General features: G+C 45.5%; 1 protein-coding gene across 7 annotated transcripts in view; it reads right to left on the bottom strand.

Annotated features, from left to right (window-relative positions):
* Positions 1-10,506: 10,506 nt before the first annotated feature.
* The window catches only part of ATXN2 (ataxin 2), a 401,010-nt gene continuing 391,248 nt past the window's right edge, over positions 10,507-20,268 (bottom strand). For all 7 annotated transcript variants that reach the window (XM_030217312.1, XM_030217315.1, XM_030217310.1 and 4 more), the window contains 2 exons: positions 11,932-12,100; positions 10,507-11,125 (listed from right to left, as the gene is read on the bottom strand). In XM_030217312.1, the coding sequence (XP_030073172.1) occupies positions 11,097-11,125; positions 11,932-12,100 (198 nt within the window). In that variant the 3' untranslated portion in view covers positions 10,507-11,096. The remainder of the gene's footprint in view (positions 11,126-11,931; positions 12,101-20,268) is intronic.

Genomic DNA, 20,268 nt, shown 5'->3' with positions numbered 1-20,268 from the left:
TACAAGGGGCTAACTTGCTGGAAAAAAAATTCAGCTTCCTTCCTACCAGATGGTCATCTGGAAAAATTACAGCAATGCTCTCCTGGAGCCAGTCAAAGCTCTTCTCTTGCTTTGACTGGGAGCTGGCTGGGATTTTTGGGCTCTCTGCTTCCTCTGATGGGAGCGAGAACCCTGGTTATTCTGGGGAGGTGGATAAGTGGGAGGATACCTACTTTGAAAATAGTAGTTCCTTCACTGCCCTCTGATCAAATATCTCCTGGATGTGGAGGCAGAACTAGGAGTGGGCCGTGATAATGACTTGATAGTTTCAGAACATTTCTTGAGGTATGTGACCCTCTTCCACCTTATCACAAAAGAGGTTGTCTCCCTGGCACTGAACGTCTGCCTGCTTCTCCTGCACCACTGGTTCTAAGTCTGAGGTTTGCAGCCAAGCAAGTCTGCATAATAATACCTATCGTGGATATTCTGGATGCCGTATTAAAAGCATGCTCCTACTGCTTGGTTACTAGCTGATGGAGTTCCTCAGCTTTCTCCTGGGAGATAATGTCTGCAAACTCTGCCACACTTTGCACAATGTTCTGCAAATGAATGCTCATTAAGAATTGGTAAGAAGCTATGTTTATCCCAAAAGAGTCCAAGGTACAGGCTATCCTCCCCAGGGGTTCTGTGGAGCGGGTGATGGAACTCTTGGGCTCCTTTGAAAGTGTATTTGACCACCAAAGAATGGTGAGGAAGCAGAAGCGTCTCAAATCCCAGAACCTTCTTGACCCTATACATAAGAGTCAATCTTCTTGTTCACCAGCTGTACAAAGAAGAGTTTCTCCATTGTTTCATCTATATAAGCTTCTGTGCACAGGCACTGTCACAGCTTCCTTAGGAGAAGAATCAAACTGAAGGATGTCCAACACCTTGGCCTTAGGTTCATCCTCAGTCTCCAAATCAAACTGGATGGACCTGATAAAATAAAGGAGAGCTCCTCTTGATGAGATTCTTTCTTTTCATGTGGAGGGGAGGGGTCTGAGGCAATACCAAGGGATTCCTCCTCAGACACCCAGGAATGGTCAGAATCATACTCATAAAAATACCAGCCAGTGCATGGGCCTCCTGGATGGGCTGGTGCCAATGCTCTCAATACCATTGCTTCTTGTCAGGCAAAAAGGCACCCTATCTCCTTCATCATGGCCCCAAGCTGTTCCTCAAGGGCTATCATTGATGAAGGTTGGGGCTCAGCTGAAATGGTCATGACCTTTAAAGTCATCAGGGTCATATCGGTGACTTGGTCTTGGTTTGATGGAGGTTGTTGTGTCCTGTCCGATTCCCAAGGAGGGTGAACAGCCCTCTTATTGGGGGTGGGGGTATGTGCGCTTTGAGAGTATCGATGACCTCAATACCTCGGTGCTCTTGATGCTGTGCTCCAAAGTGGATCAATACAACAAAAAAAAGGGGGAGAGCGACCAAGGATACCAAAGACTGGAAGATGTATGTTGGTAAAAAAAGTTTATTGAAGTATGAAGAGTCTTCGTACTTCAATAAACATTTTTACTAACATACATCTTCCAGTCTTTGGTATCCTTGGTCACTCTCCCACTTTTTTTTTGTTGTTGTACTGTTACTTTTACCGTGGGGTGTCTTGAGTTCTCCATCTTTTGGTGGATTTCTTATCCCAAAGTGGATCAAAATGCTGATACTTTATGGCCTCTGCTCGGTGTTGATGAAGATGACGATGAATCCTTCCTCACTCCCAGAAGGAAGATTGCCTGATCCTAGCAGCTGCTATTGATGCTCAATGTTGAGAATGGTGGCAGATGATGGTCTTGCACCCTCCCCCATGTCTGATGCAGCTCTGAAGCCATTGAGACTGATGCCTCCAATGCCAAAGTTAACTGGTTTTCTCAGCACCAAAAACAGAGTTTATAAGAAGAGGGATTTTGATTGGGCCCCAAATACTGTAGGCACCAATTATAGGTGTCTGTGTTGGAAACCAAGGTGAGTTTTCTGGAACATGTCAGGAAAAACAGTAAAGGCAAAATCAAACAGCTCAATGGTGAAAACATCCCTAACCGGGTGCTTGAGGCCTAAGGGGGCCTAGTGAGCCACTGAAAATAAAAAGTAAAAGTGACAAAAAATCTTAATAAAAATAAAAGGGAGTAGAGACGCACTGGCCCTGCGTAAGACACTTACAGAAAAACAATGAAGGAAAATAGGACTGCAAATTGCAGGTCCTTGAGGGCCACAACGCAGTCAAGATCAAGTTTTTTTGATATACCGCAGAATCATTTAAAACATCTTAGTTGTTTACAATTTTAATTAAAATGGGGTAATAAAGCAGAGTCAGATGCGATTTTCTCCTGGCACCGATGGAGGTTACTCTGATTATGCAGTTTGTAAGAGTAGAAAAAATATTCTCAGTTGAACCCGATGACGTTTAGCAAAACACAGTGACTGTCAGGTTTCATGAAGAATGGACTGTCTGTGCAAAACAAGAAAATTGTAGTTGATGTAGTTCATAGTAGCGTAGTAAATGACAGCAGATAAAGCGAAGATACATACCTGTAGCAGGTATTCTCTGAGGACAGCAGGCTGATTGTTCTCACGACTGGGTCGGCGTCCACGGCGACCCCACAACAGAACTTTTCAAAGCAAAAGTCTTCAGAGCTTTGAGAGAACTTTCTGGCGCACCGCGAATGCGCGGCCATCTTCCCGCCCGTCGCGCAAGAGAACCGCTTACTTATATCCAAAAGCAAGAATTAAAGAACAACTCCAAAAGGGAGGTGGGCGGGTTTGTGAGAACAATCACCCTGCTGTCCTCAGAGAATACCTGCTACAGGTATGTATCTTCGCTTTCTCCGAGGACAAGAAGGCTGCTTGTTCTCACGACTGGGGTATCCCCTAGCACCCAGGCTCACTCAAAACAACAAAGAAAGGTCAATTGGGCCTCGCAATGGTGAGGACATAAGAGGGATTGACCTACCAAAGGGAAATCGTGCCAAACGAATCTCATTGAGTTCTTTGATTGGGTGACAGGAGAATTGAATCAGGGACGAGCTATAGAAGTAATCTACTTAGATTTCAGCAAAGCTTTTGACATGGTTCCCCACAGGAGGCTCTTAAATAAACTGGATGGGCTGAAGATAGGACCCGAAGTGGTGAACTGGATTAGGAACTGGTTGATGGACAGAAGCCAGAGGGTGGTGGTGAATGGAATTCGCTCAGAGGAGGGAAAGGTGAGTAGTGGTGTGCCTCAAGGATCGGTGCTGGGACCGATTCTGTTCAATATATTTGTGAGTGACATTGCCGAAGGGTTAGAAGGTAAAGTTTGCCTATTTGCGGATGATACTAAGATTTTTAACAGAGTGAACACCCGGGAGGGAGTGGAAAACATAAAAAAGGATCTGAGGAAGCTAGAAGAATGGTCTAAGGTTTGGCAATTAAAATTCAATGCCAAAAAATGCAAAGTGATGCACTTAGGGAATAGAAATCCCCGGGAGACGTATGTGTTAGGTGGGGAGAGTCTGATAGGAACGGACGGGGAGAGGGATCTTGGGGTGATAGTATCTGAGGATCTGAAGGCGACGAAACAGTGTGACAAGGCGGTGGCCGTAGCTAGAAGGTTGTTAGGCTGTATAGAGAGAGGTGTGACCAGCAGAAGAAAGGGGGTGTTGATGCCCCTGTATAAGTCATTGGTGAGGCCCCACCTAGAGTATTGTGTTCAGTTTTGGAGGCCGTACCTTGCGAAGGATGTAAAAAGAATTGAAGCGGTGCAAAGAAAAGGTACGAGAATGGTAAGGGATTTGCGTTACAAGACATAGGAGGAGAGACTTGCTGACCTGAACATGTATACTCTGGAAGAAAGGAGAAACAGGGGTGATATGATACAGAGGTTCAAAAATTTGAAAAGTATTAATCCACAAACAAACCTTTTCCGGAGATGCGAAGGAGGTAGAACGAGAGGACATGAAATGAGATTGAAGGGGGGCAGACTCGAAAAATGTCAGGAAATATTTTTTCATGGAGAGAGTAGTGGATGCTTGGAATGCCCACCCGCGGGAGGTGGTGGAAATGAAAACGGTAACAGAATTCAAGCATGCGTGGGATAAACATAAAGGAATCCTGTTCAGAAGGAATGGATCCTAAGGAGCTTAGCCGAGATTGGGTGGCAGAGCCGGTGGTGGGAGGCGGGGATAGTGCTGGGCAGACTTATACAGTCTGCGCCAGAGCCGGTGGTTGGGAGGCGGGGATAGTGCTGGGCAGACTTATACGGTCTGTGCCCTGAAAAGGACAGGTACAAATCAAGGTAAGGTATACACAAAAAGGAGCACATATGAGTTTATCTTGTTGGGCAGACTGGATGGACCATGCAGGTCTTTTTCTGCCGTCATCTACTAAGTTACTATGTTACAAACTAGAACATCTAACTGAGAGTGCAGCCTGGAACAGAATAAAAATGGGCCTAGGGGGGTGGAGTTGGATTCTAAACCCCAAACAGATTCTGCAGCACCGACTGCCCAAACCGACTGTCGCGTCAGGTATCCTGCTGAAGGCAGTAGTGAGATGTGAATGTGTGGATTGATGACCACGTCGCAGCCTTGCAAATCTCTTCTATAGTGGCTGACTTCAAGTAATATGACCCTCAAGATTCAGCCCAGCTTGGGCATAAGTGAAGGAAATGCAATCTGCTAGCCAATTGGAAATGGTGCGTTTCCCGACTGTGACTCCCCTCCTGTTGGGATAAAAAAAAACAAACATTTGGGCAGACTGTCTGAAGGGGCTTGTCCGCTCCACATAAAAGGCCAATGCTCTCTTGCAGTCCAAGGTGTGCAACTGACGTTCAGCAAGGCGGGTATGAGGACGGAGAAAAAATGTTGGCAAGACAATTGACTGGTTCACATGGAACTCCAGACACCACCTTAGGCAAGAACTTAGGATGTGTACGGAGGACTACTCTTTTGTGATGAAACTTGAGATAAGGAGAATGCACTACCAAGGCTTGAAGCTCACTGACTCTACGAGCTGAAGTAACAGCCACCAAGAAAATGACCTTCCATGTCAAATACTTCAGATGGCAGGAATTCAGTGGCTCAATAGGAGCTTCTATCAGCTTGAGGACGACGTTGAGATCCCATGACACTGCTGGAGGTTTGACAGGGGGTTTTGACAAAAGCAAACCTCGCATGAAGCGAACAACTAAAGGCTGTCCAGAGATAGGCTTATTCTCTACACGTTGATGATAAGTACTGACTGCACTAAGATGAACCCTTACCGAGTTAGTCTTAAGACCAGACTCTGATAAGTGTAGAAGGTATTTAAGCAGGGTCCGTGTAGGACAAGAAACGGGATCTAGGGCCTTGCTGTCACACCAGACGGCGAACCTCCTCCATTTAAAAGAATAACTCTTTTTCGTGGAATCTTTCCTGGAAGCAAGCAAGACTCGTGAGACACCCTCTGAAAGGCCTAAAGAGGCAACTTCTAAGTCCTCAACATCCAGGCCGTGAGAGCCAGAGACTGGCGGTTGGGATGTAGAAGCGACCCTCCGTTCTGAGTGATGAGGGTCGTAAAACAGTCCAATCTCCACGGTTCTTTGGAGGACAAGTCCAGAAGTCTGACAAGTCCAGATCTGACAAGGCCCAGAAAGGCGCTATCAGAATCATGGTTCTGCGGTCTTGCCTTTCAGCAGAGTCTTCCCTACTAAAGGTATGGGAGGATACGCATACAGAAGGCCTGTCCCCCAATGTAGGAGAAAAGCATCTGATGCTAGTCTGTCGTGGGCCTGAAGCCTGGAACAGAATTGAGGGACCTTGTGATTGGTCTGAGTGGCAAAAAGATCCACTGAGGGGGGTGCCCCACGCTCGGAAGATCTTGCGGACAACGTCCATGTTCAGTGACCACTCATGAGGTTGCATTATCCTTCTCAACCTGTCGGCCAGACTGTTGTTTACGCCTGCCAGATATATGGCTAGGAGAAGCATGCCGTGCTGATGCGCCCAAAGCCACATCCTGACTGTTTCCTGACACAGAGGGCGAGATCAGTTGCCCCCCTGGCTTGTTGGTGTAATACATCGCAACCTGATTGTCTGTCTGAATTAGGATAATATGATTGGAGAGCCGGTTTCTGAAAGCCTTTAGAGCATTCCAGATTGCTCGTAATTCCAGGAGGTTGATCTGAAGACCTGTTTCCTGAAAAGACCAAACTCCTTGAGTGCGAAGCCCATCTATATGAGCTCCCCACCCCAGAAGGGATGCATCCGTCGTCAACACTTTTTGTGGCTGAGGAATTTGGAATGGAGGTCCCAAGGTCAGATTGGAGCGAATGGTCCACCACTGTAGGGAATTGCAAAAATCGGTGGAAAGATGGATGACATCCTCTAGATCCCCTGTAGCCTGACACCACTGGGAAGCTAGGGTCCATTGAGCTGATCTCATATGAAGACGTGCCATGGGAGTCACATGAACTGTGGAAGCCATGTGGCCCAGAAGCCTCAACATTTGCCGAGCTGTGATCTGTTGAGATGTTCGAGCTGAGGACACTAAGGCCAGAAGATTGTCTGCCCTTGCCTGGGGGAGATAAGCTCAAGACGTCCGTGTGTTCAACAGAGCTCCTATGAATCCCAACTTCTGTACTGGAATCAGGTGGGACTTGGGATAATTTATGACAAACCCCAGCAGCTCAAGCAGTTGAATAGTAATCTGCATGGATCGTAGAACTCCTGCCTCCGAGGTGCTCTTCACCAGCCAATTGAGGGAACACATGTACTCCCAAGTCTGTGTAGCGATGCTGCGACAACTGCCAAGCACTTTGTAAAGACCCTGGGCGCAGATGCTAGACCAAAGGGTAATACACAGTACTGAAAGTGCTGAGTTCCCAGGCGAAATCTGAGGTACTTCCTGTGACTCGGGAGCACTGAGATGTGAGTATAGGCGTCCTTTAAGTCCAGAGAGCATAGCCAATCGTTTTCCTGAATCATGGGAAGAAGGGTGCCCAGCGAAAGCATCTTGAACTTTTCTCGGACTAGGAATTTGTTCAAAGCCCTCAGGTCTAGGATGGGATGCACCCTCCGTTTCCTTTTGCACAAGGAAGTACTACTACTACTACTATTTAGCATTTCTATAGCGCTACAAGGCGTACGCAGCGCTGCACAAACATAGAAGAAAGACAGTCCCTGCTCAAAGAGCTTACAATCTAATAGTACCTGGAATAGAATCCCAGCCCTTCTTCCCCTGGTGGAACGGGTTCAACCGCATTGGCCTTTAGAAGGGCAGAGAGTTCCTCTGCAAGTACCTGCTTGTGCTGGGAGCTGAAGGATTGAGCTGAAGGATTGAGCTTCCGGTGGGCAATTTGGAGGTTTGGATACCAGATTTAGAGCATATCCTAACCGGACTATTTGAAGAACCCAACTGTCGGAGGTTATAAGAGGTCACCTTTGGTGAAAAAATATCAACTTCCTCCCAACAGGTAGATCGTCCAGCACAGATACTTTTACCACGGCTATGCTGCTCTGGAGCCAGTCAAAAGCCCGTCCCTTGCCTTTGCTGGGGAGCCGGAGGGGCCTTAGGTGCACACCACTGACGAGAGCGAGCCTGCTGGGAGCGAGCTTGAACAGGCTGTCGAGAGGTAGGAGTGTACCTACGCCTTCAGCGCTGCGTGTGTCTGGTAGCATTATACAAATGCTAATAATAATAATATTATAGGAATAGGGAGGGAGCACTCCTACCTCCAAGAAACCTCCTAGATGAGGAGGTAGTAGAAGAAGGCGTCCGGCGGGAGAGAGAATCCATTGCATCATTATGCTTCTTGAGGGTATCGACCATATCCTCAACCTTCTCTCCAAAAAGATTATCCCCCCGGCAAGGAACATCCGCCATTTGCTGCTGGGTCTTCTGATCCAGGTCCGAGACACGCAGCCATGAGAGTCTGCGCATCACTATACCCTGAGCAGCTACTCAGGATGCAGCATCAAAAGTGTCGTAAGCCCCCCTGGCCAGGAATTTGCGATACACCTTCTGCTGCCTGACCACCTGGTGAAAAGGTTCAGCAAGCTCTGGACGGAGAGCTTCAACTAAACTGGACAGTTGCCTCACCAAGTTCCGTAAGTGAATACTCGTGTACAGCTGGTATGTTTGGATCTTGGCGGCGAGCATTCCAGCCTGATATGTATGCCTCCCAAAAGAATCCAAGGTCCTAGACTCTCTGCCCGGGGGCGACGAGGCATAGTCTCTAGTACTCTTGGCTCTTCTGAGAGCAGAGTCCACCACCATAGAATCGTGAGGAAGTTGGGCCTTCACCATCACAGGCTCACCATGGACTCTCCTCTTCGGTATCGGACAGAAGCTCTCGAAGAGCAGCCAGAACCCGAGCCTCATGGGGGATGTCAAGAAGTTGACCCCTGTCTGGACTCCGGCGAAGCTTCCTCCACCGACGTCGAGGGACAGTCGACCCGGGTGGTAACCGGCTCCTGTACCGCAAACGGTACCAAGGGCGGGGACCTCCTCACAGGAGATGGGCCAGACGCCGTCTCAGCAGTAGGAACGGGAGGCGCAAGCACCTCCAGTACCGAAGCAGATGGATGGAGCAGTCCTTTCAGAAGTTCTGGAAGAATGGCCTGGAGACGATCATCAAGAGCTGCCATCGTAAAAGGCTGTGGGGTCGGTGCAGGAGTCGGTGCCAGAATCTGAGGGGCCTCGAGAGGGGCACCGACTCCTGCACCAGCCCCACAGCCCTTTTCGGAGATCGATGGCGATACTTCTTAGCCTTCGCCCATCATCGACACTCCTCGGTACCGAGAAGGACGTGGAATCCTCACGCCTCCTTGGGGCCAGGTCCAACTCAGGTCAGTCCCGGGAAGCCAGCTCGAAGTGGTCTCTCGGCAGCCATTACCTGGACTCTCGGTGCTGCTTCCCTCGACGTCGACGACCTCGGTACCGATGCCGACCTCGAAGGACTGGACCAATCCGAAAAAAGTCTCTCGCGCTGAGCCTCTCGAGCCACCTGGGTCCTTTTCTTCATTAATTTACACAGCTTGCAAGAGGCTGGAAGATGATCGGCCCCGAAGCACTGGAGACACCATGCGTGAGGGTCGGTAGATGAGCTGGTCCGGTTGCAGCGAGTACAGCGCTTGAAGCCGCTGGGAGTCCTCGTTGACATGGGTGGGAAAATAGCATCGCGAAATCAAACGGCTCGATGGTGCCACTTAAAAAGGCACAAAGAGGGAAAAAAGACGCGGCCGCAACGAAAAAGAAAGGAAACTTTGAAAAGATGAGAAAAATCTAAAAATTAAGGGAAAAAACCACTTTTTTTTTTTTAAAATTTGAAGTAACTAATCAAAAAAGAAAGAAAAGGACGTGATATACGCAAAAAAAGCGATCTCCTGGGCAAAACAGACGAGGAGCAGTGAAAAACAGCACCCCTTTGCAGTCGCAGAGAAAAACAAACTGAGGGAAGCGCGCGGGTGTTGCCGGCGGGAAGTCACTTGCGCATGCGCAGTGCGCGTTTGTCGCCACGCATGCCGCGTCGCTCCCGAACTTTCTAAAGCTTTGTTGTTAGACTTCCGGTCTCCTGGGCCGTCGTGGACAACGACCCATCAGTGATGATATCCAGCCTGCTCGTCCTCGGAAAAAACGGATCTCCACCATGTATCGTCAACTACAGCTGGAAAGCTAAGTACTAACCTGAAGTTTCAGAATAAGGATGATTGTGAAAAAGCTAAAAGTAATATAAACAATATAAGTGATTACTATAATGAAAAAATAAGTAAAAACCAAAGTTGGATTGATGAGGATTGCGACACTGCCTCTAGAAGTATGCTTGGCTCATAAAAATTATTTAGCCAATATGGAGGCAGGTATGCTGATCTGATGGATCCCACTAGAGTTCGCCGATTACTTGGACCTCTATGATAGAATAAAGATGTATGTGTTGTGAAGTTGAGTACATTGAAAATTGATTAACTGTGAACTCCCTTCACTATTTAGGTTGTATATGTGCCTAACTACTGTTGTAAGAATAATTACAAGCAGGATATGCCATTAAATAATGATGATGAACACAATCCTTGTTAATGTGAGTTTGCTCACAAACTCAAAAAGGACAAGGTTCAATAATTAAAAAATACTACCCAAAGGTAACTCAGTGAAACAGCTAAATAACAGTCACTGGAAAGGAAGTTATTCAGATTCAAATTTCTCTAACATTTCACAGCATATTCCAAAAACATGCTAGAACAATGAACTAACATTTTTGATAAAATTAATGCATTAGATTATTAAAAAAAAATTAATTAAGTATTATCCTTCTTTGTCAATTAGTTTTTTAAAAATATAATACATGTTGTGATGGAAATTGAAGAGTTGTAAGAGAAATCAGATTATTTTTTTTAAAAAGTAGCTTCATTTCAGTGACTAATGTTTAAGGAACACCATACTTTAAAGAAACTAAACTAGAAACTAATCTTATGGGAGTCCAACACTTAGCAATACACTATTTAACAAACCACACACATCAAGATATCGGTTTTTAAAACTTTTTTAATTTTTAAATTTTTTTTTAAAGTTTTTATTTTATATTATCTACAAAGTAAAAGTTTGTTTTCCTTAACTTAAAAGTTACATTGCTGTCTTGTGACAGTAATCACCTCATCAAACCTGATTTATAAATAATAATCTATCAGTTTGATAAGAATTTTTCTTTTTACTGAACCTTTTTCAAGTTTAGTTAGAAGTAAAAGGGCTCTCCAAGTCTTGATTTATTTTGTTTAGTGATAATAGCAGCAAGAATCACTTTTGTTACTTCTTTTGCTAGCTGATGAGTTCATAACTTAGGAGGGTCATTAAAAAATAAATAACTTCCAGTTATTGGCAAGCAGAGTTGGGACACTTGCAGGACTCAGATAGTTCATGGAATTGCCCACAAGTTCCTACATGCCTCTACTCAGTCCAAATCTTTCCCACTGCAAGATGAACTGTTAGCATTCCTACTGGATGTTACAAGAAATCAATACCGAACAAAAATTCTAGTTGCCTGTGCTTCCAGTTGGTAGAAGCAGTAGAGGGAAAGTATTTGGCCTATGAAAGGTATCCAGCCTTTTAGTTACTCCACTTCAGCTTTACAACTGCTGTTGATGGTGAGCTTGCACTGAAAAAGAAAAGAGTTCTGCATTATAACAGTAGACAATATGAGCAGCAATTTACAACTGTTGCTAAATGAATTAACTGTAGCATCACTTTCCCTAAGCTGTTTACTTGCTTTACTTTCTTCACCCATGTTACTTTCCAATACCTTCTACCCCAGTCAAAAAAAACTGTGCTCATCTTAGCACACCATCTGATGATTTGTGATTACTAACTTCAGCAGCCAAACATTAATGCTGGTAGTAAATGTAAACAAACACTAATTTAAAACAAATCTTAACTACAATTTGTATTAGGGCCGGCTTAACCACTGAATCAGGTAAGGCTCTGGCCTAGGGTGCCAAAATATCCAGCCTCAGACTTCACCTGGTCTACAGTTTAAGTGTTTTCTCTCCACTCCCCCCCCCCCCCAGGTCCGGTGTCCCCCCTTCTCTCTTCTTCCTCCCCACTGATCTGACACTGCTCCCTCAACTTTCTTTCTCCTCCGCGGTCCTGTAGAGTTGTCGACGGTCACTGGTGGCACTGGCCGCAGTAGCATGAAAGGCTGCTTTCAAGCCAGCCTCTGGGTCTTCCCTCTGTTGCATCCCTCCTATAGGAAATTGCATCAGAGGAGGCAGGATGCAGCAGAAGGAAGACTCAAAGGCTGGCTGAAGGCAGCCTGTTATGATGTTGCTGCTGCTGCTGGTGGCGACCAACAAACTTTACAAGACCATGGTGGGGGAGTAAGATCTTCTATTGGCAACAGTAACGCTGTCTGTTCCCAAAACCTGAGTTTAGCAAATTACAGAGGAAAGAGATCTTACTACTCACCTGGAGGATGTGTCATATAGGGGAAGGGTGTAGTTGTTGAGACTGGAATGGGCTGTAGTGCACTTTGAGCAATGGCGGCTTGAGGGACACCTGGTGGTTGTGTTGTCATCAGCATCATTGGAGGGTGTGCAGTTGGGTGAGAAGGAACCATACCTGACTGTACATGAGCCTGCCAAGCAAAAAACATCATTTACTTTTAAAAAGTTTAAATTATTTTCCACTTATGAAAAAAAAAATCTGTTAAATCAGAGGGAAAAAAAATAAAACAAAATGATTCTGACCTATCCAATGAGAATTTAAAAAGATATAGATGCAAGATCCTTAAAAAATGTAAGACAAATACATAATGAGTTTAAACGTTTTACAAATAGTACATCAAAAATTTCAAATACACAAGGATGTGCTGCTAATGTCTGCTCTTTAACAAAATGATTCAACTCTTTAAAGCCAGTGCATATCTCCCTCAAACAGATGTGTGTTCCATAAAAGGCGGGACTTCTCAATTTTACTGACTGCTTAAAATATAAGGAGGGCTCTGTCTGTGTGTGTGATTTGACATTTTCATATGGGCAAGCTACAGAGCTCAAGAGGAATTTGTGCATCTGTGGTTTGATAAACATTCATATGGCAATCTACAGAGCCCAAGAGAAATTGCAGGTAGCATTTTTTTTATGACAACTGTCATCCATAACTATGATCACCACTATGTGGCCACAAGATTGGCAGATGCAAGAATGTGGCACTGCCTGTAGCTGTGAACTCACCTTGGACTCAGTGGAATACCAAAATAAAACCTTCTGAAAGACAGAAGCATTAGCTATTGTACAGTATTAATTTGCTCTTGGGAAAAAATCTGCACCAAAACTTTAAAAATTATATGTATGTTTTTAATTACTATTCAGAGGCAGTAGCTACAGAAAAATTAGTTCTTACATGATAATTTTCTTTCCCCACTATTCCAGAACCTGTGGGATAGTTGTGTCCATCAACCAGCAGGTGGAGTTATGACCTGAAAACTGAGCTAAGTTATCTCTCTCTTGGAATCCAGTCCAGCTCCTCAGTATTTACATAGACAAGCAGTAAAGAGAAACTCAGAATAAACACAACAAACAAACAACTCGATAACCTCACTAAGCACACAAGCATATCTCTCATCTCCGGACAACTTGTAAACAAGAGATATGCAGGAAGCATCATGCAAGATGACAGCCATTATTTGACCCATTACTTCACACTGACTAAACATCTCGGAAACCTTGGTCAGGTCTCTGGCATAGTGGGAAGGACTAATGGAAAGAAAATTATCATGTAAGACCTAGTTTCTCCTTCCATTACGTAGATTTTCAACAGTAATCCTTAGAGTGGGTGGGATCCTGACGCCGCCGCCGCCTTGAGGACTGAAGCCCTAAAACTGGTTCCTGAGCACGCCGCAACATCTTCTCTGTAGTGCTTAGCAAAGGTATGCAGCATTGACCATGTTGCTGCCTTGTAAATATCCGCCGGAGACAGAGCTAAGTTACTTACCTGTAGCAGATGTTCTCCGAGGACAGCAGACATATACTCTCACATGTGGGTGATGTCATCCAAGGAGCCTGGTGCGGACACTGCCATAGTGCACTGTCACTTTAAAACTCTGAGGCAGTGCCCCCACCGCACATGTATGGGTGCCTTCCTGCCGGTGTTTGAGCACAGGACCAGCAGTACAGTACTAAAGCTAAGAAGACAACTCCAAGGGAGGCGGGAGGGATGTGAGAATATATGCCTGCTGTCCTCCAAGAACATCTGCTGCAGGTGTAAATCTGGGGACTCACTAGCTACTAGGCTCACAATATAAATGAATTTTGACAACTAAGCAGATAGTAGGAGAAAAGGGGCCGGAGGGCGGAGTTGACTTAAGTAGTAAAAATATTCTGCAGGACTGCTTGTCCAAACTGGCTATCAGAATGCTGCTCTAGGCAGTAGTGAGCAATGAAGGTATGGCTAGAAGACCAATAGCTGCCTTGCAAATTTCTTCAATGGAAGCTGAGCAGAAATGGGCTTCTGAAGCCACCATGGCTCTTACACTGTGAGAAGTGACACGGCCATGAAGGGTCCCGCCCAGCCTGAGCATATGTGTAGGAGATACAGTCAGCCAGCCAAGTAGAGAGAGTACACTTAGTAATGGGAATCCCTAATCTGTTAGGGTCGAAGGATACAAAAAGCTGGGAGGACTTCCTATGAGGTTCTGTATGCTCCAGATAATACGCTAGAGCACGCTTGCAGTCTACAGTATGCAGTGCTGCTTCTCCAGGAAGAGAGTGTGGCTTAGGGAAGAAGACAGGAAGTATAATGGACTGATTGAGGTGGAACGCCAATAAAAACTTTAGGGACGAATTTAGTAACATAGTAGATGACGGCAGAAAAAGACCTGCATGGTCCATCCAGTCTGCCCAACAAGATAACTCATATTTGCTGCTTTTTGTGTATACCCTACTTTGATTTGTACCTATGCTCTTCAGGGCACAGACCGTATAAGTCTGCCACGCACTATCCCCGCCTCCCAACCACCAGCCCCACCTCCCACCCACCGGCTCTGGCACAGGCACAGACCTTATAAGTCTGCCCAGCACTATCCTCACCTCCCCAGTCCTGCCGCCCAACCCCGGCTCTGGCACAGACCGTACAAGTCTGTCCAGCACTATCCCCGCCTCCCAACCACCAGTCCCGCTTCCCACCACCGGCTCTGGCACAGACCGTATAAGTCTGCCCAGCCCTATCCCCGCCTCCCAACCTCCAGCCCCGCCTCCCGATCTTGACTAAGCTCCTGAGGATCCATTCCTTCGGCACAGGATTCCTTTTATGCTTATCCCACGCATGTTTGAATTCCGTTACCGTTTTCATTTCCACCACCTCCCGCGGGAGGGCATTCCAAGCATCCACTACTCTCTCCGTGAAAAAATACTTCCTGACATTTTTCTTGAGTCTGCCCCCCTTCAATCTCATTTTATGTCCTCTCGTTCTACCACCTTCCCATCTCCGGAAAAGATTCGTTTGCGGATTAATACCTTTCAAATATTTGAACGTCTGTATCATATCACCCCTGTTTCTCCTTTCCTCCAGAGTATACATGTTTAGTTCAGCAAGTCTCTCCTCATACGTCTTGTAACGCAAATCCCATACCATTCTCGTAGCTTTTCTTTGCACCGCTTCAATTCTTTATACATCCTTAACAAGATACGGCCTCCAAAACTGAACATAATACTCCAGGTGGGGTCTCACCAACGACTTATACAGGGGCATCAACACCCCCTTTCTTCTGCTGGTCACACCTCTCTTTATACAGCCTAACAACGTTCTAGCTACTGCCACCGCCTTGTCACACTGTTTCGTCGCCTTCAAATCCTCAGATACTATCACCCCAAGATCCCTCTCTCCGCCTGTACCTATCAGACTCTCCCCACCTAACACATACGTCTCCCGTGGGTTTCTACTTCCTAAGTGCATTTCTTTGCATTGAATTTTAATTGCCAAACCTTAGACCATTCTTCTAGCTTCCATATGTCCTTTTTCATGTTTTCCACTCCCTCCGGGGTGTCCACTCTGTTACAGATCTTAGTATCATCCGCAAATAGGCAAACTTTACCTTCTAACCCTTCGGCAATGTCACTCACAAATATATTGAACAGAATCGGCCCCAGCACCGATCCTTGAGGCACTCCACTACTTACCTTTCGCTCCTCCGAGCGAATTCCATTCACCACCACCCTCTGGCGTCTGTCCGTCAACCAGTTCCTAATCCAGTTCACCACTTCAGGTCCTATCTTCAGCCCCTCCAGTTTATTTAAGAGCCTCCTGTGGGGAACCGTGTCAAAAGCCTTGCTGAAATCTAAGTAGATTACGTCCATAGCTCGTCCCTGATTCAGTTCTCCTGTCACCCAATCAAAGAACTCAATGAGGTTCGTTTGGCACGATTTCCCTTTGGTAAATCCATGCTGTCTTGGATCTTGCAACTTATTGGCTTCCAGGAAATTCACTATCCTTTCCTTCAGCATCGCTCTCATTACTTTTCCAATAACTGAAGTGAGGCTTACCGGCCTGTAGTTTGCAGCTTCTTCCCTATCACCACTTTTGTGAAGTGGGACCACATCCGCCGATCTCCAATCCCTCGGAACCTCTCCCGTCTCCAAGGATTTATTAAACAAATCTTTAAGAGGACCCGCCAGAACCTCTCTGAGCTCCCTCAATATCCTAGGGTGGATCCCATCCGGCCCCATGGCTTTGTCCACCTTTAGGTTTTCAAGTTGTTCATACACACTCTCTTCCGTGAACGGTGCTCTATCCACTTCAATCTCATTTGTACTTTTTGCAGTCCATCGCGGTCTTTCTCCAGGATTTTCTTCTGTGAAAACAGAAGTATCTATTTAGCAAATTTGCTTTTTCTTCATCATTATCCACATAGCGGTTCGCAGTATCTTTTAGTCTCACAATTCCCTTTTTAGTCATTTTCCTTTCACTAATATACCTGAAGAAAATTTTGCCACCCCTCCTCACATTTCTAGCCATTTGTTCTTCCGTTTGCGCTTTCGCTAGTCGTATCTCTCTCTTGGCTTCTTTCAGTTTCATCCGGTATTCCTCCTCGTGTCCCTTTTCATGAGTTTTTTTGTATTTCTGGAACGCCAACTCTTTAGCCTTTATTTTCTCAGCCACTTGCTTGGAGAACCATATCAGTTTCCTTTTTCTCTTGCTTTTATTTACTTTCCTTACATAAAGGTTCGTGGCCCTATTTATAGCTTCTTTCAGTCTGGACCACTGTCCTTCCACTTCTTGTATTTCCTCCCATCCCATCAGCTCCTTCCTCAGGTATTCCCCCATTTTACTAAAGTCAGCATGTTTGAAATCCAGGACTTTGAGTTTTGAGTGGCCACCCTCGTCTTCAGCCGTCATATCAAACCAAACCGTTTGATGGTCACTGTTGCCTAGGTGGGCACCCACTCGGACATTTGACACATTATCCCCATTTGTGAGTACCAGATCTAGCGTCGCTCCCTCCCTCGTGGGTTCTGACACCATTTGTCTGAGTAAAGCACTTTGAAAAGCATCCACGATCTCTCTGCTTCTTTCCGATTTCGCAGATGGAACCGTCCAATCTACATCCGGCAGATTGAAATCTCCCAACAACAGCACCTCTCTTTTCTTCCCCAACTTTTGAATATCAGTGATCAGATCTTTATCTAGGTCCTCCAAATGTGTTGGAGGTCTGTAGACAACACCCACATGGACAGAGGTTATATCCTTTCTTTTTAAGGTGATCCATATCGCTTCTTCCTTTCCCCAGTTCCCTGTCATTTCAGTCGCTGTGATATCATTTCTCACATACAGAGCTACTCCTCCACCTTTACGCCCCTCTCTATCCTTCCTAAAAAGATTATATCCTGGTATGTTTACATCCCATTCATGGGAACCATTGAGCCATGTCTCTGTGATTGCAACTATGTCCAAGTCTGCCTCCAAGGTATTTGGGGTAGATTCGGAGTACAACCCTGTCACAGTAGAACCTGGTGTAAAATGAGTCTGCCACAATGGCTTGAAATTCACTAATTCTTTGGCAGAAGTAATTGCTATTAAGAATACTACCTTATCTGTGAGGAACTTCAGAGAACAGGAATGAAGTTGTTCCAAAGGAGGTTTCATGCGAGCTGTGAGGATGACACTGAGATCACAAACCACAAGAGATGGTTTGGTAGGAGGTTGCATAGTAACATAGTAGATGACGGCAGAAAAAGACCTGCACGGTCCATCCAGTCTGCCCAACAAGACAAACTCATATGTGTATACCTTACCTTGATTTGTACCTGCCTTATTCAGGGCACAGACCGTACAAGTCTGCCCAGCAGTACTTCCCACCTCCCAACCACCAGTCCCGCCTTCCATCACCGGCTCTGGCACAGACCGTATAAGTCTGCCCTCCACTATCCTTGCCTCCCAACCACCAACCCCTATTCCCCCCCACTTGCTCCGCCACCCAATTTCGGCTAAGCTTCTGAGGATCCATTCCTTCTGAACAGGATTCCTTTATGCATATCCCACGCATGTTTGAATTCCATTACCGTTTTCATCTCCACCACCTCCCGCGGGAGGGCATTCCAAGCATCCACCACCCTCTCCGTGAAAAAATACTTCCTGATATCTTTCCTGAGTCTGCCCCCCTTCAATCTCATTTCATGTCCTCTCATTCTACCGCCTTCCCATCTCCGGAAAAGATTTGTTTGTGGATTAATACCTTTCAAATATTTGAACGTCTGTATCATATCACCCCTGTTCCTCCTTTCCTCCAGGGTATACACGTTCAGGTCAGCAAGTCTCTCTTCATACGTAATGGAACGCAAATCCCGTACCATTCTCGTAGCCTTTCTTTGCACCGCTTCCATTTTTTTTAACATCCTTCGCAAGGTACGGCCTCCAAAACTGAACACAATACTCCAGGTGGGGCCTCACCAACGACTTGTACAGGGGCATCAACACTTCCTTTCTTCTGCTGATCACACCTCTCTCTATACAGCCTAGCAACCTTCTCGCTACGGCCACCGCCTTGTCACACTGGTTCGTCGCCTTCAGATCTTCGGATACTATCACCCCAAGATCCCTCTCCCCCTCAGTACCTATCAGACTCTCACCGCCTAACACATAAGTCTCTCTTGGGTTTCTACTCCCTAAGTGCATCACTTTGCATTTCTTCGCATTGAATTTTAATTGCCAAACCTTAGACCATTCTTCTAGCTTCCTCAGATCCTTTTTCATGCTTTCCACTCCCTCCCAGGTGTCCACTCTGTTGCAAATCTTAGTATCATCTGCAAATAGGCAAACTTTACCGTCTAACCCTTCGGCAATGTCACTCACAAATATATTGAACAGAATCGGCCCCAGCACCAATCCCTGAGGCACTCCGCTACTCACCTTTCCCTCCTCTGAACGAACTCCATTTACCACCACCCTCTGTCTGTCAGTCAACCAGTTCCTAATCCAGTTCACCACTTCGGTTTGGTATGAAATAAACCTTTTATGAATCTTACTATCAAGGAATGAACAAAAACTGGTTTATTATCAACTTTTAAGTGAAACGTGCTAAAATGGTACTCAAGTGTACTCTGAGTTAGTTTTGAGGCCAGAATCCGAAAGATGGAAGACATAACTCCATAAGGGTAGGCAAAGAGCTCATAGCAGGGTTGAGTGCTCTGGCTGTATATCAGATGGAAAATCTTTTCCACTTGAAATGGTAACATTTCTGTGTAGGTTTCCTACAGGCTAGGAGTATCCTAGAGACTGCATCAGGAAGGTTTAAGGAACAAAAGTCTATGTCATCAGGAACCAAGCCATTAAGGCTAGAGAGCAAGCGTCTGGATGGAGGAGGGGCCCCTTGTTCTGCTTTAGTACGACTGGAAAAGGATCTAACCTCAATGGTTATTTGGATGATAACTCTAGGATAAGAAGTAACAAGATTTGACATGGCCAATAGGGAGCAATTACAGTCATGGTCCCCTGGTCTTGACACAGTTTGAGAACAGCTTTCCTTATGAGAGGTACTGGGGAAAAAAGAGTATAGTTCTGTTCCCCAGTGGAATAGGAAGGCATCTGGGGCTCTACAGTTCTGGGAGAAGAGGACATTTCTTATATTGACTCCTGAAGCAGGCACTGAATTGCCAAAACACGGTTCGTGTCCAGTCTATCTGATCATGTTTGGACAACAAATTTGGATATTATTTGTAATGGCCTATGGTTTGAGTTCCTAAATACCTAAAATGTCTCTTGGAGTGAAATAGTATATACAGTGCAGTTAATTAAAATGCTACAAAGGTTTTTCCTAGCAAAAAGCAGTAAGCTACAGAGAGGCACACACATCCATCAAAGACAATGAAGCAAACATAATGCTGCTTCCAGAATGGCTATTGGAAGAGAAAATTCACACAAAGTCAGACTGGTATGTCACCTAAAACTGACAAATATCTTGACAATTTAAAATGTGCAGCAAAAATGTAATACTAAACATTTATGAGGTCCATATTCAAAACTGCACAGATAAATATGTGGGTAACTTCAACCAGATATTCAGTGGCATTTATCACAGTTAAAGAGCCGCTCAAATTATCTGGATAAATTTATCTGGGTAAATTTAGCCACTCATTGGGCTTTTCAATACTGTAAAAGGAGAAGTAGCACTCCAGCTGCACCCCAATTAGCACCTTCCTCCCATCTGTAAAATAAATGTACGGGGGGGGGGGGGGATGGTATGCAGGGAGGAGGATTTTATTTATTTTATTTTTTGTTACATTTGTACCCCGCGCTTTCCCACTCATGGCAGGC

This window comes from Microcaecilia unicolor, chromosome 11, assembly GCF_901765095.1.
Source record: "Microcaecilia unicolor chromosome 11, aMicUni1.1, whole genome shotgun sequence".
Lineage (NCBI taxonomy): Eukaryota > Metazoa > Chordata > Amphibia > Gymnophiona > Siphonopidae > Microcaecilia > Microcaecilia unicolor.
This window is presented reverse-complemented; position numbering and strand designations above follow the sequence as displayed.